Here is a 24460-nt window from a genome sequence, read left to right as displayed (position 1 = left end):
CCACTGTACAGTGTCTTAAGCCACAGTCTTGGTGACTACCACTGTACAGTGTCTTGAAATTGGGTAGGCTTATTCCTACCACTTAGTTATTTTTTATGTTTTTTTTTTGAGTGGTTGTATTTATTTCTCATGTGGATAAATTTTATGTAGTTTTGTGTGTGCAAAATATCTTGTTAGGGTTTTAACTGATAGCGTGTAACACCTATAAAACACCTTGGGAAAGACAGAAATACTAAAACTTTGAATTCATGAACTGGATATATCTCTCCACTGACTTAAATTTCTTGATTTCTTCCCTTGGTGCTGTGTACAATGTTTTAGAGTCACATGTAAATACTTGTATTTTGTATTCTGTGAACTTGGTGAACTCACATCTCAGTTCTTGGAACTTCATTGTGAATACCTAGGGAGCACCTATATAGCACTCCAGTTTTCTCCATCTGAGGATGCTGTGGTTTTGCCTAGGGCACTGTCCACAGCTCCAGGCACTCTACTGAGGGAGTGTGAACATTCTTACTTGGCTTTGATTATAGAGAAACATGGGCCTTCATCACTAAGTAAATTGTTATCTCAGGGGTTTTGTGCTGTTTCATATTGATGAGAGTTCATCATGAATAGCTGTTGAATTCTGTCATCTACTCTTTTTTAATAAATAATGTGATTGTGTGATTTTTTTCCTGTGCCTATGTAGTGAATTTAGCAATTTATTTTAGACATTTCTAGAGCAAAACCTATTTGGTCATAGTGTATAATTTTTGTATATGTTGTAGAACCCTATTTGCTAATAGTTTGCTGGGGATCTGTGTCTGAACTCATGAGGGACATTAGTCCATTGTTCTCTTCTTTCTCCTTTTTTCATCTCTAAAAAATACTGGTTTACCTTCTTAGATTTTTTTTTTTTTAAATTATGTGTATGAGTGTTGTACCTACATCTTTGATTGTGCACCACATGCATGCCAGATGCCTGCAGAGGTCAGAAGAGGTTTTAGATCCCCTGATACTGGGAATTACAGATGGTTGTGAGCTGCCATGTGGATGCAGAAAAATCAAACACAGGTCTTCTACAAGAGCAGCAAGTGCTTTGAACTGGTGAGCCATGTCTCCATCTCCTTTTCTACTTTGTCGAATCAAGGTCTCACTGTGTATCTCTGGGCTTTAACTCATCATCTTGATGCCTCAGTCCCCTTGATGCTGGGATGACATATATTCATAGCCATACCTAGCCCTTCTTTTTATTGCTGTCTTTGGTTTTGGAGTCAGAACACTACTAGCTCCATGATATAAATGAACAAGTATTCTACCTTCTAGAAGGCACCGTGTTCAGTTGCTCTCCCTCCACATTTCTCTTTCCTACTTCAGCTTCTAGAATTACAGGTGGTTAGTGACTGTGTCCTATACTTATCTCTTTTAGCTGGTTGTAGAATTGTCCATCGAAACCATCTTGGTTAGGTTCTTCTTCAAGGGAATTGAATTAAAACGGCAGTTTAATATCAATTTTGTGTTTGTCACATGTGACAGGTGTTGTTGTCTCACTTTCAGCCTCATTGACCTTTGCTTTTGTCAAACTACATCTTCTCTGTTGGGGCTTGACTATATTTTTATCTCTTTGGGTTTTCTCTTGCAGTTTTCATCTTGGGATGAAAACATAAGTCATTCAGTTGAGACTTCTGTCTTCTGTTGTATACAGATGATGTGGACATTTGTCTCCATACTGGTTCATCTATATTCCACAAACTTCATATTATTTTTTATTTCAAGTCTTCGCATTTCTTATTTCCCTTCAGGCTATATAAAGACCGAAGAGGCTATATAGCTCCATGGTAGAATAAATTCAGTCTCTAATACTGAAAACAAACACACACACACAAATGGAACCTTGGACTTCCTTTATGATCACGGATAGTTAGAACGGTGCAGTTGAGATTTTGAATCTATGGGATATTTGGTTCCTGTTATCTTTCTGTATTGATCTCCAGCTGGATTTCATGGCAGTCAGATAATATATAGCATAATTTCAACTCTATTAGGTTTGTTGAGCTTATCTCTAAGGCTTAGAATACAAATGTCTTGTCCTTGCTTTGTAACAACTTTAAAATAATGCATTTCAGCCAATGGTGAGTGGAGTGTTCTGGAAACACTGCCTGGACCCTTGTGGTAGATAGTATCATTGATGTAGTCTGTGTGCATGCCAATCTTTGTCTTGTTGTTCATTATGTTGTTGAGAGAAGAATGTAGAGAACTACAAATCGAAATCCAACTACAACTGTAAATTTATTTCTTTCAGTTCAATCAAATTTTGCTTCCCATATTTTATGGCTTTTTTATTTTATGTTTGATGACTACAATGGTAAGATTGTTGTTTTCTTGGTCCCTTTAATGTCCCTCTGCCTTTCCCCCTCCCACATGTCTCACCTTACATAGCCCAATTTATAGTTGGTTTGTGGCTTCCCTTACATGGATCTCAAAGTTTTACATTTCCTGTCACCTGCTTCTCTCTCCCCCTCCCCCAGCATCTCTCTCACCAGTCTCACCCTGATAGCCACGATGGTGATGGCTCGCCTTCAGTACCTTTCCTGTGCAAGCTTTTAGCTTTAGGCATCCATTCCATGGCTGATATGTTTTAAATTTCCACTTTTAAGAAGCATAGATGAGATGTCCATGACTTTCTAGCTTCTCTGACCTACATAACAAGTTCCAGACTAGTTTGGTCTACACAGTAAGAACTGTCACAAAGAAACCACACACACACAAAAGTCAAGACACCACTCCGACATTACAACCTGTGAGTGATCTTACTGCTCATGGCAAAAGACCCTCTGTTCTTGTTGCATCTCTGAGTCTGCACCTTCGGTTTGGAATGCTGGTTAATAATCAGCTACCTGTTGCTTCACTGTACTTGCAGTGGGACTGTTGCCATGGTGATAAATATTGCTGCTAAGAAAATCTGCCTTTATCTGATGAGGATCTAACTTGATAGCCCGATTGATATCTCTCTCCAGAGGAAGGGACCTGTTGTTTTGAAATACATAGACATCTGTGCACGTTTCCTTTGATGGCTTATCAAGATACAAGATGCTGGAAGGACATGTAGCAGAGCATGCTGTGCTGAGCAAGTCCCGTACCTCCATTTCACTTTAGTGACATGTGTGTTACTTGTGGGTCTGCTTAGCATTCCTGCATACTGGATAAAGTTGTAGAGTCATGTTTTTTTAAAAAGCCCTACCAAAGGCAAGCCAGACTAGGAGAAGGAGAAAAGATGAACAAGAGACTAAACTGTAGCAGAGACAGCTGAGCCTCTGTAGATCTGGACTATGGATTGAAGCCTTGGGAAAGGCTCCCACTTTACCTTCTCCTTTCCCCTGCATACCCACTGTTCTTATTCCCAAAGACTTCTTCTCCAAAGCCCTGCTCAGACCTTTGAAGTACACCTCTCTCATTCCATCTGTACCCACTGTTGAAGGATCAACTCCACAGCCACCTAGGTTTCCAGAATTTGTTGACCTTTGAATGTTGAAAATCCCAAGGTTAGATTTTTTTTTACAAGCACCTGCCCCATGCAGCTGCTGAAGGCGTCTTGTCACTGCTCAACCACCATTCCCCTCCAAATACCTCATTTTTCTCTCTCTCTCCACCTCTGCGAACTCATTTGTTCTTTTTAAAATTTAGATTCTAGTTTGTTGCTACTTCATGACTGTGATTTTGCTAGTTATGAATCATAATGTAAATGTCTGTGTTTTCTAATGGTCTTAGGCAGCCCCCGTGAAATGGTCATTTGACCAATGGAGTTGTGACCCACAGATTCAGAACTGCTGCTTTTGTACAATTATGTGTTTGTACCATGTAGTATGGTGCCCTGGAGGTCAGAAGAGGGTTTGGGATCTGCTAGAACTTGATTTACAAATGCTATGAGGGTGCTAAGAATCAAACCCAGGTCCATTTCAAGAATGAGTGCTCTTAAAGCTCTCACTCCTGCCTCCACACATTTACTCTTCAGAGAAGGTCTCTAGGTTTCCCTGGAAACCCAACTTCACCATGCAAACAATATGAACACATATGGGTTTTAAACTTTATATTATAAGGTTTAGAAATTAAATAGGGCAGTTTATACTCGTTTTTACATTTTATAATTTCATGTATAATATAGCATACTTTGGAATTACTTGTGTGGTATACATAATTTATATACTTAATTAGTATTCATTACTGTGGAGTATTCAGTTTCCTTTAGAGGGGGGAGCACTGTGAACTGATCATTGGACTTCAGAGCTATCGACCTCTGAGCTCTATTCCCAGGCCTATCTTGTCGCTTATAAATATATTAATATAGTTACATATTATGACTATTCCTTTGTAATGCCACTTAAAATTTTAATTTTATATTTATGAAAGACATTTCAAAATAATGTGGTTTGTCATAAAGCTCTCTTCAACATAATCAAAAGGGATAAACTTTGTTGTTTATTTGTTCATTGTAATTTTGTTTTCAGGACAGGGTTTCTCTGTAACAGAGCCCCTGGCTGTCCTGGACTCGCTGGACTTTATCACTGCTAAAATACTTGCACGTGTGCCTCTGACATCACGTACCCTCCTTTTCACTCTGTAAGTCATTTCTATCCTGAATTTTATGTTTATGACTTCTTTGTTTTTCTATAGGCTTCCAGCAGATATGTCCTCTAGGCACTGTATGCTCTTGTTTGCTTTTTATTTTAAAATGTCTTTTCTTTTATGTACATGGGTATTTTGCATACATGTATATCCATATCACATGTATGTCTGGTGTCTGCAGAGGTCAGAAGAGGGCATCAGATCCCCTGGAACTGGAGTGAGAGATGGTTATGAAGGGCCATGCGGACGCTGGGAACTGGCCCTGAGTCTACAGAAAGAGCAGCCAGTGATCTGAACGGCAGCGGGGCCACCTCTGTAGACTCTGATCCTGTGTTTATCTGCTCTGCAAATGGAATGCCATGTAATCATCCTGTCTGGATTTTATTACTCTATGTTATATAAAACTCACTCGTGCGAGCATGAGTCGCCAATGTTTGTATTCACTGCTGAGTAATAGGGCCCCGCAGCCATATCTCACAGCTTATGAATTTTCCTGTTTGATGAATTTTCCTGTTTGGTCTGTGTCCAAGGTCTTATTATTACAGATTGTTTTTCTACAAACATTTTTCTGGCTGGCTCCTGATAAGTGTTTCTCAGAGTTTCCCCAGGGTACATATACATCAGAGGAAGGAGAATCGTTAACATTTCCTAGATCAGGGGACAACAAACTTTTCTCTAAAGGGCAAGATAGTAAATATTTAACCCAGGTAGACTGTAGAATATACAGCAACTCAAATCTTCCATTTTAACATAAAAACAGCCGTAGAGAACACTGTCTACAGCTGTATCCAATAAAACATTACTCAGGGCCACGGGGATGGCTCAGTTAAGTGCTTGTTGCACATGCGGGGGGGCCTGAATTTGGATCTTGAGCAAACACATTACAAGCCAGGTGCTGAGCTAGGGAAATCCCTGCAGTTCACTGGCCAGCTAGTCTCTAAACAGATGAGCTTCAGTTTCAGTGAGACATACTGTCCCAAAAGTAAGGTGGAGGAAGATTGAAGAAGATAACTAACCTCAACTTCTGGCCTACATGCACACACATGCTCACATCTGTAGGTATTTATGAAACACATGTACATACAAACTTGGTTCAACTTGATCTTATTTTCAGTTTTTCATTCAATCTACAAGATTTGGTCATCTTAAACATGGCCCTCCAATCTTAATCCAGATGAAGCCTTCTTAACTCTGCTTTTTGACCAGGAAATTCTTATGAGACTCCAATTATAGAGGTGTTTAAAATAGGAATACATGTAAAATTATTGCCAAAAATAATTCAATTAGTTGTGGGTAAGTATGGTGTATTGATGGAGAAATTGCTCTCAAAGGCACATACATGCATGTGAGCATCTGGTCTCTTGCTGGTAGTGCTGTCTGGGAAGGTCATGGAACCTTTCAGAGGTGGAGACTTGACCCAGAGAGAGGACATCACTAGGAGTGGCTTTTGAGATTTTATAATCTCGCCTCACTTTCTGTTCTGCCTCTCTTTGTTTCCTGTTGTGGTTGAAAGATGTGACCATCCAGCTTCCTGCTCCCACTTCTGCTCGTACGGCCTGCATCTGTGCCTTCCCTGCCTCTAGAGACCCTCCCTCTGGAAGGGTAAGCCACAATACACTCTGCCTTCTCTAAGATGATTCTAGTCCTGACATCACAGCAGCAAAAAAAGTAACTCATACAGTGTGCTAACCAAAACCCAGGATGTAGGGAAAGCCTTACAAAAACCCGTGAGTTCATAAGCTAATTTCAAAATATAACTTTAAAAGGTATTAATGGAATTGCCCTGCATTGGTGGACAATTTGCTTCCAGAAGACAAAGGGTTTTGAATATAAAACAAGGCATAAGAATATCTCCCTTCCAGGAGAGATATTGGTTAAGGCTATTGGTCAAGAAAGTCAGTCCCAGAAGTCTCTAAGTAACACACACTATTGTCATCGGCCTTATTTGTCTTTCCTAACTATATGGTGATGCCCTACTGCTGAAGACACCATCCTATGGCTACAGGACAGAGAAAAAACATTCTCAAACTGACTGAGAATTTTCCTCTGTGCTGGCTGGCTAGCTAGTTGTATGGCAGCAGAAGGTGCTATACAGGCCGCTGAGAGAGAAACCACATCCGTGGCCTCACCCAGCGCTGGACCCCACCACCTCCACCAGTGCCCCTCACTTACCAGGCAAGACGTACCCAATGCTGCAGGGTCACACATTTGTTATGAGTGAGTGACTGGTTGCTCTTTGATTGGATTTGAGGCCTGGTCCACAGAAGAGATGTGATAGTTTGAATGAGAATGGCCTCCATAGGCTCATGTGTTCGAATACTTGGCTACATGGTCGTGCTGCCAAATAGCCTTCTACCCATGAATATTTATTGTTGTGGATAGCCCTGGGGCTAATTATATTTGATGCTAATTCCGTTCTCCTGTGAGTGGCTGCAAACAAGGAATGAGTCAGCACTCAGGTGATTTCCTGTAAACCTGCTTCCCACCTTAATTTGTAAAATAAAAGAGATCTGCTGATTGGGCAGATAAAAGGGAAGGTGGGGCAGAAAGTGAGGGGGGAGAAAGAAAGGAGAAAATGGAAAAGGGAGAGGAGCTGGAGGAGGAGGAGGAGGAGGAGGAGAGAAGGAGAAAATGGAAGAGGGAGAGGATGCAGAGGAGGAGGAAGACGAAGAAAAGTGGAGCATGGCCTGGAGAAACTGCAAGTTCTAAGGGATCTCATAAGCTGTGGAAGAAGGTAATGTAGTGGTAGATCTTAGCAATGTAGGTGCACAGCATGTAATCATATTAACTGTGTTGTGTTTTCATTGCCGGGCATATTTGGAAGGAGATTTACTGCAATAATTTACGTTCATACCCATAGACCTGGGCTGCTCGCAGCCTTGACCAGAGAAGCTTCCTCATGCCATGGGCAGTAGGCAGTGAAGAAGTGCCCAACTAGTTAATGCATTCAGAATAAGAGCCTGAGTGCTCAGCCTGCATGGGTCATAGATACCAGATACCTTACCACAAATGCTCAGGGAATACTGAGTACGAAGAGGCACGAACATAAGAGCTGGAGGATGGGGACGAGGGCCATGGACTGCTGTCTTCCAGGCCTAACGTGGTTATTCCATTTGTAACCCCGCAGCAGCTGTGGTTCTCCCAACATGGACATGCCACACACTCGGGGCATAGGTGGGGTGAATGCTCTCCGTGCTGAGGAGCTGTTGGCAGTGAGAGCTGCTTGGAGAAGGGGAATTGTTGCTTTCGGAGGATTACACATTTGTTACAGAATGACTGCTCTTTTATAGGCTTTGAGACATGAGCTTCAGGAGAGATGTGGTAGTTTGCATGGGAATGGCCCCCAAAGGCTCATATGTTTGAGTACTTGGTCTCAAACTGGTGGAGCTACTTGGGAAGGATTAGGAAGTGTGGCCTTGTTGGAGAAGGTGTGTCACCTGGTAGGAGCATTCCTTGTATCAATGGATGGCCCTACACCCTTGCAGATGTGAGCAGTACTAACTAAACTTACTAGATTATTAAAATAAAATAAAATAAAGTTGAGAAGGTGACTTGGGAAAGATAGGGGGGGTTGAAGGAGAAAATGGGTGATAGAGGTCATATTTCATTATGTGCATATAGGAAATTCTCAAGAGAAAAGAGAAATTAAAACCTTTTTAAAAAGTTCTTTGAGCCCCCACCCAGAGCCACAAAGCCAGGCAAGCCTGAGCCACCCCCCAACCCATGCCATGTGACCCAGGCAAGTGGAGCATGCCCAAGACAACCCTCATCAAGTACCACATGGTACAGGCATGCCGGGCATAGCACTCCTGAGACGACTCCAGCATGTGTTCAGAATAAGAGCCTGAGTGTTCAGCCTGCATGCATACCATATACCTCACCACAAATGGTCACGGAATGCTGAGTACGAAGAGGCCCTGGGTACCTCTAAAATGAGCAAGGAAGTGGGGGAGAAATGTAAGAAAAAGAGAGGCAGAATGTATGTAGCTCTGCAGTCGAAAGTTTGTTATCACCAAAGGCCAAGGGGACATGGCTGGTCTGAGCTGCTGCTGCTGCCTGGGGCTGTCTGAGGGCTGGGCAGAACTGGCCCCACACGTCACCAGTCATATGGCAGTATGGGGGTCACTGGAATGATGCCTCCACCCCCGCTCCTCACTCCCATCCCTTGCCACCCCTGAAGCAGGCTGGAGAGCTGGCCCCATTCCTCAGCAGCTACAGTACTTCAGAGAGTGGGCTCTGTATCCCAACTGGGCAGCATAGCCCTGGTGGCAAGGGCAGAGCAGGAGAGCTGGCCTTCCACTCTTGGTCAGCTAGCTGGAGCAGTGCTGGAGAGCTCACCCTGGTAGTGTGGGTGTGGGAGAGCTAATGGGCTGCCCAGCTTAGCTACCACCCAGGCCCAGACTGAGGGCTCTAAGTGGGCCCGCCCCAACATCTACCCCATGGATGAACTGCTGGAGCGTGTGCAGATCCAGGCTGCAGGATCTCTATGACACAGGGCAACAACAGGATATCTGAGAGAAGTCCTGGTGAGGACAGTGTAGCAGAAGCCAGAGGTCTCGAACCAAACCAATGACTCACTGCAATGAACATTTGCAAGTCAAGATGTGTGAACAAAGGGGTATACTGTGGGACATACTGTGACACACTGCAGCTTCCACAGTAAGATGTTTTTTGGTTGAGTTGTTTTTTTGACATTTATTTATTTAATTTTGACAAGAAGGTTGCAAGAGTGGAGGGTAGAAGGGAGAGATGAGCAGGACTGGGGTGCAGGATGTGAAATTCACAAAGAACCCATTAAAAGTTCTTCAGAATACATTTAATTATATTGTTTATCAGAGAGTAAAGCAAATTTGCATATGAATGAGATACATGCTATTTTTTTCATAGAAATTAAATATTGGGTCTGGAGAGATGGCACAGAGACTAAGCGTGTCCTGCTTATGCAGAGGACCTACGTTTAGACGCCAACACTCACGTTGGGTATCTCCCAACTGTCTGAAGCTCCAGCTCCATGAGGATCTAGCCTCTAGTCCCTAGGACAACTGCACACTCATGCACACACACACACACACACACACACACACACGCGCGCGCGCACACACACGCATGATTTAAAATGATGAAAACAAATCTCTAAAAAGTCAAGTCTTGACTGAGCATGTGATACTTCATGAAAGAACATCTTCAACATTTCTCAGACTTGACCTATACTTTGATTTAATAATTATCATTTCTCAGATTGACTCTTGGAATAAGTAAATACTACAAAAATGACAGAAATAAGTTCAGGGTTTTTTTCAGAAAGTACAAGGAATTAGTCCCTGATATCAAGCCAACATGAATTTATCAATATTTTATGACTCTCTTATCAGCAACTCAAGCAGCACTTTTCCAAGCCAAGCATGTTCACAGGATACATTTCAGTAATATTTATATGCTAAAGGGGGGTAGAAAGCAAATGTTTTTGTTTTCTATAATTAAACCTTTTTTTTTTTTTTTTAATGAGAGCAGAGAACTGTTGTAAAAACACTGCAGCTCCTAGCTGGCAGCAACCTTTATTCTGGTGTTTCAGACAGACATCTTTCACTGGTGAATACTGTGACAGCATACCCAATGACAGGTGTGTTGTATATTCAGAGTCAAGGCTGCTCTGCAAAGGTAGCTCAGATTCATTCATTTTGATTTTTGTTGCCAGATCTTTGTTGTTGTCGTCGTCGTTGTCGTCGTCTTCGTCATCATCATCATCATCATCATCATCATCATCATCGTTGTCATTGTTGTTTGTCTGTTTGCCATTCTACATTTAGGACTTGCCCCTACAGTTTTAAGAAGCATTGAGTTAGATCACAGACTCCCCTATGTCAATTGCATGGTAAGACCACAGCATCTTCTTGCCCTGTATCCCCTCAAATATGGTCGAGACTCACTTTTCCCATTCATGAATGACCATTTGGGAAGGAAGGGAGAATGGATACACAGTTCCCCCAGTGACCCATGACCTCCCCTTAGGGAATCAAAGACAGATGGGGCATCAGCATTAGCTGGTCAGGACCTGCAGTGGGAGGGCTTACCTCACTGGAGCAGTTAATGTCACAGAAGCTATTGTGAGGTCACTGACAGTGTGTTACACAGAAATGCAAACAGAAGACAGAATTCTTTTGGAGTTATGTAACCTTTATTATTGAAAGTGCCATTACGGAAGCTGGAATTGGCTCACTGCTGCTCCTCTGAGCCCTGGTCTTGGGGGGCTGCTTCCTGCTCTGGATCTTATTTAAATGGATTTGGTTTCAAGGATGATCTTCTCCATTGTCTCAGAGATTACGGTATCTTTTAACTCTAAATCCTTGCTTTTCTCCATCATGGTCTCTATGTCCTGCTTCTTCTCTACCAACTTTGTCACAATGTCTACCCCTCCTCTATCACATGAGGTGTCCCCTGCTTTTGTAGTAGGCCTTATTAGGAAACTCCTGAAAAAAGATTTAATCTTAGTAGCTCTCTTACTCACAGACCCCATGCCAGCTGGTGATCGGTTCTTCCTGGTTTTGTGACCAGTCCTGGACTCACTTTTGTGAGAGGAGCTGCGTCTCTTGCCCCTTAGGCTGCCATGCCCTTTCCCCTTTATGTCCTCTCTTGTTTTCCCAGCTACAGACCGGTAGGAAGGTGCTTTCCGGCCCTTGTCCTTGGAACTGTGGCGACTCGTTCCGGTCCTTCGGTGATGGGAACTTTTCCGGCTACTCGCTCTGTCCTTTTCTCGTCTCTCTCTCTTTTCCTTCTTTGCTTCAGAGCTAGTTTGGGAAACCTTCTGGCTCCCATCCCTTTCACACATGTAGCCTTCACTCTGCAAGGTTGACACGAGGGGAGCTTCAGGTTTATCTTCAGCGGGCCCCTTGGTCTTGATGCTGCCTGCAAATGCCACATTCAGGCCGGTGTCTAGGGAGCCACTAGCATCACCTCCTGCAGAAGGGGGCTCCAAAAGAGAATTGGCAGCTCCTGCCAAGGCCAGGTCTACACTTTCTAAGGTGATGTTTGCAACAAGGGCCATGGCCTTGCTGGATTCACTTCCTTCTTGATCTTTGGCAGCTGATCCTACCATGGCTGCGGCTACCTGGCCTGAACCTGGAGATTTGGTGGTTGCTGCCATGCTTATGACCCCTGAAGTCGAACTTGTAGCTGTCTCCGCTTTTGTCATACCTGCTGAGGGAGCTGTTACTGCTGCAGCCATGGTGCCACCTGCTGCCCTTGCTGCCCCTGCTGTCCCTGCTGCTGTCCCTGCTATTGCCCCTGCCGTCCCTGCTGCTGCCTCTGTTGTCCCTGCTGTAGCCCCTGCCACCCCTGCCACCCTTGCTTTGGCAGATCCTGGAGTAACAGCAACTGCAGCAGCTGGTTGTGTCTTCTCTCCTCCTGCAAATGTAGCAGAAGTGGCTTCTGACACAGTTGGGGATGATTGAAGCTGAGAATCCTGACCCCCTTCTCTACGGATCTCTGAGACCTGTGCCAAGAGGAGAAGAAACAGTAAGATAGAGGTGACCGGCCAGAGTGCCCAGTTCCTCTCTCATTCTGGGGCTCAAACCCAGGGACTTCTTACTGAAACCATATCTGAATTCCCATGACAAGATCCCTTCCACTGCACTGCAGTCAACAGCCATTTATACTCAGCTGTGCAATTCTAGGGCAAAAGGAAACACTGTTGCAGAATGTATTTTCCACATTTGTGTTTGTTTTTGCAGGACACATTTCTACAGATGGATTGTTGGTTCAAGGGGATACACTTGACATATTGATGGCCTTAAATCTAGTTGTCTATGTACTTACATGGGGATTGTGCTTATTGAAACACACACACACACACACACACACACACACGGTACAGGGTAGTAGATCCTGGCTTAAGGGAAGGAAGCAAAAATATGTTCTACACTAAAAAACTGATTTCAGAAATAGATTACTGGGGAGCAGGAATGTAGAGAATATAACTAATAGATAAGAGGGATAACTCCCTATGTCCTATATTCTATGAATGTCTATGATTGACAGTCATTAATCTTATTTATCTAAACAACAGGATTTTGAATATTCCCATCACAAGGAAATGACCGATATCTGGGGTGATAAACATAACCAATCACCCAAATTTGATCATTACATATTAGATACCAGTATCAATGTCACACTATACCATATTAATATATATGTAATTAATATATGTTAATCAAAATTAAAAATTATTTTGGCTAACTGTGGTGGCACCAGCAACCTCAACATTTGAGAGGCTAAGTCAGGAAGATGGCTAATCTAATGCCAGTCTCAGCTACATAGTGAGTTGAGTTCCAGGCCAGGCTAGAATACATCTTGAAAACTTGCATTCAAAAGAAGAGAATACATGTCTGCTTCATTTTATATATTACTATATATAATATTATATATTTAATATATGTATTATTCCATATATTATATATAATATGTATAATATATTTCTTATATATAATATATGGAATATATAATATATAATATATTCCATATATATAATATTATATATCCCGTATATTCCATAACAATTGTAACACATTTCCCACTGGGCCAAAGACAGCCCTAACCTCTTTGTGGGACCTGCTGAGGTGTCCCCAAAGCTCCCCACACTGTCTGAATCTTTAGAAACTTACGACTGTGCTTTTGGTGTCGGTGCTTGTGTCGCCAGTGGGAAGCGTTGAGTTACTGATGCAATTGGTCATTGGTGGCCTCAGGAGATAGACAAGCTTTTCCCAATAACAAAAGAGGTCTTCCCGTGCGTCAGAAGAGGGACACAGTTGCAGGTAAAAAGTTCGGCCTGTGGCAAGCTTCAGGCGCAGCTGCTGTTTCTCGTGATCATGAATGGAAATCTTGACAAACTTCAAAGGAAGCAGCCTGGTGAGCTCTAAAATCTTTGAAGACTTACAACCTTTCCCCTTGTTGAATCGGGCTCGTCTGGCATGTTCTTCACAGACTTTAGCTGGTCGGGCCAGCAACATGACGTCAGGCAGTGGAAGGACTGGGCTGGTAGATGCGATGCACACAGTCACCATTCGGACGCGATTGTGAACATCAATCACCTCTCCTCTTTTGCTAATCTGGATAAAGTCGCTCTCAAACATTGGTGCATACTTGAAAATATCATACTCTCCTCCCTTGTACAGCTGTCGTTGTAGGTTTCCCATGGAGGTGTTGAACACACCCATGGATCGGTAACTGTGGGCAGTGTAATAAGGTAGCAAACATTCACTGCTCACAGGTCTCTTCATCCCAGGCATTTCTGCCAGCCACAAATCGTGTTCCCAAGAAAGGGAGGGAGTGAAGGCAATTGCCCATCTCCCAGCAAGGTTTCTGCCAACATGTCCTCACACCTGCACAGTTATCCTCTGCCATCCTTTGTGACCTGTCACCAGCACACACCCCTTTGTCCTGCCCTTTAAGCAATCACCCCTCGAATCAGACCAACACCCTCCTCCGTACCCCAGCCATACCACAAGCAGCCAGAGTATAGACGGGGGTGTGCTGGGCAGTTTAAAAATCAGACTGTTGGAATGCCTAAGTTATAAGCCATTTCTATGTTGTCAGCATCTAAGTCGGGAATCTTCAGTTCCATTGTTAGTCTTATTACAGATGCTCTTTCCAGAACTGTCTTCCTACAAATACATTTTCGCTTCACCTGAATGACCTCCTGGGGACAGAATCCTCGTGGTGGGGTGGGGTTTGTTAGTGGTAGCACCCCATCTGGATTCTCCTTCACCAAGGCCTCAGTGTGTAACAGCACAGTCAAGGCAGGCTTTCCATGATTGTTAAAGGAATGGCTCCCAGTAGTTCCTCTGATGTACCAAGGCTAGCATTTTATCAATACAGTTGGTAGCTCTACAGCTCTTTTTGGTCACTTTTCCATTTGGAGAAAATTTTTTTTCAAAGCCGTAAGTTACAGCCGGAAACCAAGGCTGCAGATTCTTGCTTGGGGTTAGAATTTAGCAGTGGATTCTAGGCCAGTCTTGTTAACTAGGGTTAGAACTTTTTTTTCCATGTCCAGCTGTGGACTGTCCAACTCCAGCTCTTCACACGTAGAGAAGCTTGATAGTCAACAGTGTGTGGGCTTGGGTGTTACTAGGAACAGCAGAGGTGCCCGAGTCACTGTAGGATTCCCCACATTTCGTGCCATCTCCCTCACCCCGATGCCTACCTCATCAACCACTGACATTTGGGTTCTTGGAATAGCTTTTCAGAGAAACTGTAGCAAATACATCTTTCTTTACTTGGCAGAAGGTGATGAAACTGAAATCCCCCTCCTCCAGTTAGAAAAATACCTTTGAAGTCAACCCACACCCAGCCAGCCACCCTGCCACCCAGCTACCCAGCCAGCCCCATCCCACCCCTTGGCGATGACTGTGTAGAGATCTTGAAATAAACTCTAGTCACAGAATGAGTTATGCTCTGCCCTCACATTCACCTCTGTGTGCAGTGCTCTATCCATAGCTTTTCAGTAAACATGAACCTATGTCCACTGAAGCTAACTCTCCCATTCATTTATGCAACAAAGATTTCATCAAACAAGCATTTTGTTCATTACCAATAAGGGGAGGAAATGGAAAAAGTAAAGTTGTTTACCAGAGAAAAAAATAAATTATTTTTCCTAAAGATATTGAGTTACTTCTCCAGAAAGAGTGGCAAAGTGACTTGTTAGGGGATAATGATTAGGGGTCCGTAATATTAGATATTATTGACTAAGAAATAAGTCTTGTGTTTCTCACTCCTTGTTCACTTTCTGTCATTCAACCCTGTCTTCATATAATGTACATTATATATTATACTATTTGTGTTATAATGTATATATTCTTCTAAGTCCATCACAGATGTCTTTTTTTTAAATGCATGTTTTTTTTTAAAGATTTATTTATTATATGTAAGTACACTGTAGCTGTCTTCAGACACTCCAGAAGAGGGAGTCAGATCTTGTTAAGGATGGTTGTGAGCCACCATGTGGTTGCTGGGATTTGAACTCTGCACCTTCGGAAGAGCAGTCGGGTGCTCTTACCCACTGAGCCATCTCACCAGCCCCAGATGTCTTAATAAAATGAGAGATTTGCCTATGAAACTCTGAGTTGGATTTCTAGCACTGAACATTTTTATTATTTCCTTTTTGATTGAGACAGGACTGGTCAGATAACTCAGTAGATAAAGGCTTCTGTTGCTAAACCTGGTGACCTGAGATTGATCCCAGGAACCCACATGATGGAAGGAGAGAACCATCTGGCAGAAGTTGCCCTCTGACCTCCACACATTCATCATGGTGTACACACACACACACACACACACACACACACACACACACACACACTAAATTTAAAGAATTTAAAACTGAGATAAATCATAGTAATATTCTTGAGAGTTTAACTGTGAGCCATGCATGGTCCTAATCAGCTTATGTTATGAAAAGATTTTTCTTCATAATATTCTTATAAAATGTAGGTCTAACTATCTTGTTGTATGGGGTGGAGGTGGGGTGACACCAAGGCTCAGAGAAATTAGACAACTTCACTAAAGTCACAAGGGGATGAAAGAAATGAAAGAAATGAAACTCCCCAATCATACAATGATTAAAATTATAGTAGATCGGGTTGCACTAGTGGAAGGTAAAAAATAAGCACTATGCAACATAAATGTTCCTAATTTATCATCATTAGCAGCATACTCTGTCCTGAGAAAGCAGCAATGGACCAAACAGAAACGTGAACTTGGTCTTGTGGAGCTTTGGAGACAATGTAAGCCAGTGTGTGATAAGGGTGTCCGATGCTGATAAGAACTGTGGAGAAAGGTAAATAGGTATATGGGACAGGAATGCAACCAGGGAGAACTGAAGAAGGCTCAGCAAGACCCAGCTTTGGGTTTTTGTGGGGTCTCCGAGCATACAGATATTAGGGTCTTGGCATCTCTATGTACTTCTTGGGCTTCCCCCCCACCCCACCCCCAGCTCTTTTCCTTGTCTGGTTGTTTTTGTCATAGTCTGATCTGTTCATTTTTCTCTTATTTTATCATTGTTTAGATGTTTATTTGTTTTCTAATGAGACACAGAAACGGCTGATCTTGATGGGGGGGGGGACCATGATCAGAATATATTGCATGAGTAAAATCTATCATCAATAAAAGACAAAAGAAGGATGAGAAAGTAAAGGGAGAGGAGGAGGAAGAGAAGGAGGGGGAGGAGGGAAGGGGATGGGGAAGAAGAGGAGGAGGAGGAGGAGGAGGAGGAGGAGGAGGAGGAGGGAGATGACCTTTGAGCAAAAGCATAAAGAGGGTCAAGGAACAGCCAGGCAGGAGTCAAGCTTGAGGAAGAACTTCCTGGAGGCATCCTGAGAAACCACAGCCGTGCAGCAGAATATGCCTGGCACGCTGAAGGAAACTCCGAGGAGGCTGGGGCCAGGAATGGAGTGTAGCCAGGGAAGCAAGGTCAGAGTGGAAGTCACCAGGCAGATAGTCCTGGGACTGCCAGACTGCCAGCAGGGACTGTCCACATCTGTGGCAGCCTCGGCACATCCCTTCCCACCCAGGTAAAGCTGCCTGCCACAGGAGGCTTTCAGGGTGAGCCATACTGAAGCAGAGATCGTGGCTTTACCAAGTAATTAGGAAATCACATAGGAAAAGGACAGAAGACAATACACAGCATGGGTGTAGAAGCTCTAGCTTTTCAAGATAGAGCCATGCTTGGGTGTGCGTTACAATCATTATGTCTAAGGTCCTGTGGCTTTCTAAGTTTACTTCCCAAAGCACACAATTACACGAGTTAATAATTAAGCAAAGCTTAGTACTTAAGCAAAACTTCATATTGAAATTTTAAAAATACACGAGCTGGTACACATCTTTTACAAAAACTCGTACGTGTGTGTGTGTGGGGGGGGTGCAGTCGGCCACATTGTGTGTGTAGAGGCCAGAGGACAACTTACAGGACTCAGCTTTCTCCTTGTATCCTGCTAAGTGGAAATATTTTTGTCTCAGTGCACCCAGAACCTACATGAAAAGAAGTAATACTTGTGGTTCACAAATGTTCAAGACCTGGAAAGCTGCATCTGTAGAACAACAGTGATTCAAGCATAGATACAAGAAATAGCTTTATTCAGACCTCACGCTTGCACAGAATTCCATAGCATGAGAATGAAAATCCAAGTTCATACTTAAGTTAACTCCCTGGTTTTTAAAGCTGCGTGAAAAATGTCCTCTCTCTTTCCAGAGTTGAAAAATCAAACAGATAGGCCAACATTGTGATACGTTTGTTGACCACCATGGTGTGCCTGTCACTATGCCAAGAGTGTGCAGGTTATCAAAACACATTTCAGAAAGTGCAAAACACAGCTCTCAGGCAAGCACAGGAATGGATTTAATCCACTCTCAGGCAAGCATAGGAATGGATTTAATTCACTCTCAGGCAAGCATAGGAATGGATTTAATTCACTAATGGGGGGACATTGTGGATGTTGAAGCGGGTTCAGGTGAGAAGTAGAAAAAGACACCAGCATTATAGAAAAGAGTGTAGAGTACTGTTGCCAGGTCAGAGAGAAACTGGGTTGATTGTCTCCAGTGCACTGAAGCCATGAGCCTTGGGGTTGACATTTCTGCTCAGTGGAAATCATTTGTGTCTCTTGAGTGAAGGTCTACAGGTAATTAAGAAACTTCACAGAACTAAAACTTCCATCAGTAATCTATAGCCTTCACGGAAGGTTGAAGTATGATGGCTATACGAGTCATAAATATGCCACAGATAATTGGGTTGTATATTTTCACTGGTTCAACTTTTTGGCATGTAAGACATATCTTACTAATATGTTCAAAATAACAGCTGCTGTCGGGCAGTGGTGGCACACACCTTTAATCCCAGTCCTTGGGAGGCAGAGGCAGGCAGATTTCTGAGTTCAAGGCCAACCTGGTCTACAGATTGAGTTCCAGGGCAGCCAGGGCTACACAGAGAAACCCTGTCTCAAAAAGTCCAAAAAAATAAAAATAAAAATAAAATATTTTTAAAATTAAAAAAAAAAAAAACAGCTGCTGGTGTAATGTTTTTGCCTTAACTAAATAACTTATACTTGAAGACCCTAAACTTGGTGTGTCTTCCTGATCCCACCCATGTGTGTGAATGTGTGTGTGTGTGTTTTGTGTCTGCATGTGTGTCTGCAGGGTATATGTGCATTCATGTAAGTAAATGTGGGCACACACATGCTGTTGCATGCATGTGGACATCAGAGGACATCCCAGGTCCCCAAGCAAGCACCTTTTACCTGCTGAGCCTTCTCCTTGGCCACCAATGATATTCTTAATAAATCATGTTATTCTAAAAAAGGCAATAGAATGTGATACTTAATTCTTAAGTAATTAATGCAATACCACCATTTTCATCCATTCTGTGGGATAATATACACTTCCGAGTGGGGATGTTAAGTAACAGTTTAATAAGATACAGTAAGTGCACACTGTCTACTTCACATGCTTTTAATGTACTTTTCCTTTAAAAGGAACCTTGTGGTACACATATAGGTTATGATCTATCCTCAGAGAGTCTGTAAGCCACAGAACACTCGTAAAAGCCCAAGAAAAACAGGGGGCAAATAGACAAATGATAGAGTAGTCATGGAGGAGCAGAACAGATGTATCTAATACTCATCGTGGTGTTTAAAACCAACACTGACTTTTTGTAAGAAAGAATGCCATCAAAAATGATTCTAAAATTCCTTGTCTATATGTTTTAAATTGGGCTTAGATATGAGCAAGGTAAAGAGAAAGAGAGAGACAAAAACAGTATGTAGCATGTTGAGAACAGACATGCAGGGCTATAGACAACTAGAATCTAAACATTTACTGTGCAAAGAGGTTACAGATCAATAGAGTTTGTTCCCCATTAGTATTTTGAACCCCGGGCAGAGAGGCAGCTATATATATAGCCTTTTCAATGAGTCTGCAGCCTGGGAGGAGGGAGGGGATGTTGTGAGCTAGGCAGGATGTGAAGGTGGGGAGATTTCCATACTATACACAATACGTGCCTACTGGGTAAATCCCCAGGCCTAAAATATAATTCACAGTACTTTCAAGTTGGGTGCTGCAAGGCAGGTGGCGTAGGACGAACTGCACTTGGCCTGGGCACTAGGACCTGAGGAAGCAAACTTGCTTTCTGCTTTCCCTTTGTGCAGTCTGGAAAGACCACAGGAACCTAAATCTTCCCCTGAGGGCCAGCATGCAAATCAGCTCGCTCTTGCCTTGGGGCTGAAAGGAAAGAAGCTGGTATACAAGACAGCAGCAGGACAGCTGATCAAAAGAATGGTACTGCTCAATATTATGCTCCAACTGTCTCCCTCCTCTTCCTTCCTTCTGCCCCGCTCAGTCTTACTCGGCTGTCCTCTCAACCAGAATTCCTCCCTGATCTTGAGTTTTAGAACTAGTCCCTGAATTATCTCTGAAAAGTGAGGTTAGAAGTGAGTTTACATTTCAGTTGCTGACTGGATTATATCAAAAATATGAAACACTTTTGTAACCAGACTTGTATTTAGATTTTGTTTTCCATCTTTATTTTAATTTTACATGTATAGGTGTTTTACCTCCATGTATGTCTAGGCACTGCATGCATGCAATGTTCTCAGACACCAGTAGAGGATACTGAATTTCCTGGGACTAGTTACAGACTGTTGTAAGCCACTGTGTAGGTACTGGGAATTGAACCTGGGTTCTCTGGAAAAGCAGCTATTGCTCTTAATAGATAAGCTAGCTCTCCAGCTCCAGTTAGATCTATATGATAAGAACACTTTTAATCCCAGCATTCTGGAGGCAACAGCTGAAGCATCTCTGTGACTTTCCAGCTTTGTCAACATAGCAAGTTCCAGAACAGCCAGGATTATATACTAAGGCCCTGTCTCAGAAAATAGAATAAAATAAATATTTTTTTTTAAAAAAACTCCTTAGTTCTAAGCTTCCTGGTCATTTCAGCTATCACTAACAATAACTTCTCATTTTTGCTGAATCTTCTCCTTTTCCACTTCTTCCTCCCCCTTCTCCCCTCCTCTTCCTCCTCCTCCTCTTCCTCCTCCTCCTCCTCCTTTTTTTCCCCCTCCTTCTTCTTTGTTCTCCTATCCTCTTCTTCTCCTCTTCTTCTTTATCCTATGCATATATGTGTATCCCTATATGAAAATATGCCATGTGTGTATGAATGCCCGTGGAGGCTGGAAGAGAATATTGGATCCTCTGCAGCTCGAGTTACAAATGGCCATGAGCTGCCTGATGTATGCCTGGGGATGGAAATCAGATCTGCTGGATGCCTTATCACTGACTTCTAGTCAAATAGAAAATTTCTGATACTGTATTCTTTTATTTTAAGTTATAAATTTAAATATTTTAACATTATTTTGCTTTATGTAAGTTAAAAAGATATATCTATCATTCAGGTTCCACTTGTTAGAAATGTGCTATGTAAATTTTGTGACATTGATGTACGTACGTGAGTGTGTGTGTGTGTGTGTGTGTGTGTGTGTATGTATGTATGTATGCACGCATGCAAGTGAGCACGTGCATTCTGGTGTTCTTTAGAGAATTACCCCCTCCCCACACTCAACGCAGACAGCTGGATAGAACTGACTTCTATGGCATCTCTAATCCAGGAAGACTTAGAATTTCATAACCAAATCCCGTTGCCTTGGCTGTATTGACCATGGTCTATATGATTGTGGAGTCCACTCAAATACAACACAACTCAAACACCAGATCAATCCAGACAACAAAAATTCATTGTAATCAAGCCACTGCTGATGGATCAGGGCCACAGAACAGCCTTGGAAGCTGAAGGGAGGTTGTACAGTGTATTTGAAGGATGAAGCCATTGAAGAGAAGGGATCTGGGTAAACTGTAGCAGTGTCACAATCTTTTTTTTTTTTTTTTTTTTTTTTTTTTTTTTTTTTTTTTTTTTTTGACTGTCCTGAAACTCACTCTGTAGACCAGGCTGGCCTTGAACTTGGAAATCCACCTGCCTCTGCCTCCCAAGTGCTGGGATTAAAGGCATGCACCAGCACTGCCCGGCAAGGCAGAAGATTTTTTTTAAAAAAAAATACTGTTAAAGATTTTATTTGTATTCCATTAGCACCTAACTTTGCTTCCTCAGATCTACATTCAGAATNACCATGCCTGCTCCTCCCCCCCCCCCCAATCTTTTTTGACATAAGGAATTGAGCAAAGGAGTTTCCATCCATCAGGATTGGAGGTGTTTCCTGAGCCTGGGAACTTAGTTTGATCGTGCCAGCAAGATGGAAAAGTTGTCTTTGAGAAGTCTGGACTCAGACAACTGTTTCCTTATAATAGAAACTTTTCACCTATTGGGAAGTCCCCAGCTCCCCTAGGGCCTGGGACCTTGAAATTAGTTTCTCCCTATGATTAAATGGAGTCTGAAAACAAAATGATGGTATTCAGAATAATTTTCTTTTGCTTGTTCCCAATATAAGCACCCTCCCCAAGCTATGCTAATGACTCACTGGTGTTACAGAACCAAGCGGATAAGGTCCTTTTGCTCTACCCAGGTAGAAATCCGGGGTAGTGAGGGAGAAGCACTTGATCAGACCTTCAGCAGCTTTTGAATCCCTTGGCATTCGACAGCAGCGGGCAGGTAGGAGCAGTGGCTGGTGACATACTCTACTGTTACAGCTCCCACACAGAGCTCTGGGAATCGGAGCCTTAGTTCTTCAGACCGCACAGTTCTTGTCTATGCCTTGGAAGTCAGGATTCCACAGCTCTTAGAAGTGACCAGTATTACAGTTTACAGGCCTGCTATATGCAAGATACTGACCTTAAGGGGTGAGAGGTCCCTGGAGTTCTTCCAGTAACTAGAGTCTGGAGTCTCTCTTCTCTGGCCCATTGCCCATTGTCAGCCTCGGCTCTCTGCCCAGCTCATGCTCCGTCGGTCCCTCTTCCTCCTGCCCTGGAAGGTCTCTCAAATGGTCAGCCCCTTCATATGGCTATGGTCCTTGTCACAGTTACCAACGCCTGGGAGGCAGCTACTCCTGCTCCTTCACACTGCTGCTGCTGTCCATCAGGTCTTGTGACTCTGCCCCTTCTTCAGCTGCGGGACTTGTCAGTTCCACAACTCAGCCAGGAAGCCATTGCTGTTCCACCGCCAACAGCTTCTCTCTTCCCCTTACTAGCTCAGCTCAGGGCAGTCCTCTAGAAGTGGTTAAGAAAGGCCACTGCAAAGAATCCATTGCGGGGGGGGGGGGGGGGAACCTAGTGTGGCAACAGCAGGGAGAGCTCCTGGGGCTTGAGGGGTGGGGCACAGCAGTACTTACCAGTCCACTCTCCAAGTGAGCTTAGGAGCTTACTTATCTAGCTAAAGATGGGTGTTTGCACCAACTACAGCAAGTTTCCCATGCAGATGAAGGCTTGTGTTGGCAACAATCACAGCACCATCCCCTTTGAAACAGCTGCAGCACTAGGCCACTGTGGTCAGAGCTTTCCCTCCCTGGCCTGGGTGGAAAGGGTTAAGAACCATCTAGTATTCACCAAGGCTTGGGATATAGCAAAAGTAAATAAATGAACACATAAACACATAAACAATCAAAATAAAACAAACCATGGTACAAATTGAACATGGTACAGCGCCAAGAACCAGAACAAGCAGCCCTGTGTGGCAGGGTGGTGTCCATGTGGCACCTGTGGTTTCAGAACAGCTGATGCTGGCATCAGGGTGGACCAGGTGGGTATTTAACTAATAGTCCTTTAGCTCCAGGCAGCTAGAGAAAGAGCAACAGTTGTAAAATAAGAAGTTAAGTTGCTATATGATAAAGTGAATGCAGATGAATGCCAACGCTTAGGGATGTTGGAGACAAAGGAAAAGGAGATGAAGAAAAATGTAGAGGAGTTACAATGAGAACTCCAAGGGCATATGATTAACACCAGCAATGATGTTAAGAGTATTGTAACAATGCTTAGCCCTTACCTAGTGTCCCACAGAGAATGTCCTGCCTCATTTGTATCACTGGGATTCATTTCTTTAATTAAAAATTAGCTTTCCAACATAATGTACAAAGTAACGGTCTCCACTGACATTTCCATCTGCCCTGTTCTTATTCCCCCCTTTCTCCCACCCTCCCATACCCCCTGCTGCACTGTCCCTTTTGCCACCTCCCCAAGTAGCCACCTTCTGCCCTCCTGTCACATGTGTTCATCCCCCCCTCCTTCAAGACCTCTTCTTCCCCCCTCCCCCACTTAACTCTAGGATCCACTTATGAGGAAAAAAAAAACCCCAAAAACCTGTGCCATTTGTCTTTCTGAATCTGACTTGTTTTTTGTTTTTTTTTAACATGGTGATTTCCAGTTCCATCAATTTCCCTGTAAGTGTCATTTTTCTCCAGTGCTAAATAAAAATCCTAATGTGTGTGTGTGTGTGTGTGTGTGTGTATTATATATTCATATTGCTTAGCCCATCATCTGCTAATGGACACCTTTTTCCACTTTGTCTTTCTGAGATGCTTTCTGGAAGTATTAGGGGAAAATCCAGGTCGCACAGTAAAATGTCAGACTGTTCTCATAACAACCGTCTTCACACCAGGGAGAGCAGCTCTGGTAGGCAGGAGTCAGCACAGAACCAAGGAATGGCAAGCTGGATGTACCTGGGCCACACACAATTAAGTTGAATTGTTTTGTTTTGCGTGCGCGCTCTCTCTCTTTCTCTCTCTTTAAGTACGGCTTTCTCAATTCATCTCAGGCTCCAAAGGCTCATAAAAAGTATAATTAAAGGAGTGAAATATTTCTGTATTCCAAAGTATGGGTGCTGTTTCATCCACTAAGACACAGAAGAGGCAAAACCAGTTCTTCTGGTAAATGT

At 43.1% G+C, this 24460-nt stretch overlaps 1 protein-coding gene across 1 annotated transcript; it reads right to left on the bottom strand.

Annotated features, from left to right (window-relative positions):
- Window positions 1–10876: 10876 nt before the first annotated feature.
- On the bottom strand, window positions 10877–13889 carry Fam71b (family with sequence similarity 71 member B). The gene is made up of 2 exons (XM_021214095.1): window positions 13266–13889; window positions 10877–12094 (listed from the first exon to the last, which is right to left on the bottom strand). Exons 1-2 carry the CDS (start codon window positions 13887–13889, stop codon window positions 10877–10879), a joined length of 1842 nt encoding a protein of 613 aa, XP_021069754.1.
- Between the last annotated feature and the right edge of the window lie 10571 nt (window positions 13890–24460).

The sequence above is a fragment of the Mus pahari genome, chromosome 14 (assembly GCF_900095145.1).
Source record: "Mus pahari chromosome 14, PAHARI_EIJ_v1.1, whole genome shotgun sequence".
In the NCBI taxonomy this organism is placed as follows: Eukaryota; Metazoa; Chordata; class Mammalia; order Rodentia; family Muridae; genus Mus; species Mus pahari.
The sequence above is the reverse complement of the archived record's forward strand: the minus strand, read 5'-3'. Positions and strand labels throughout refer to the sequence as shown.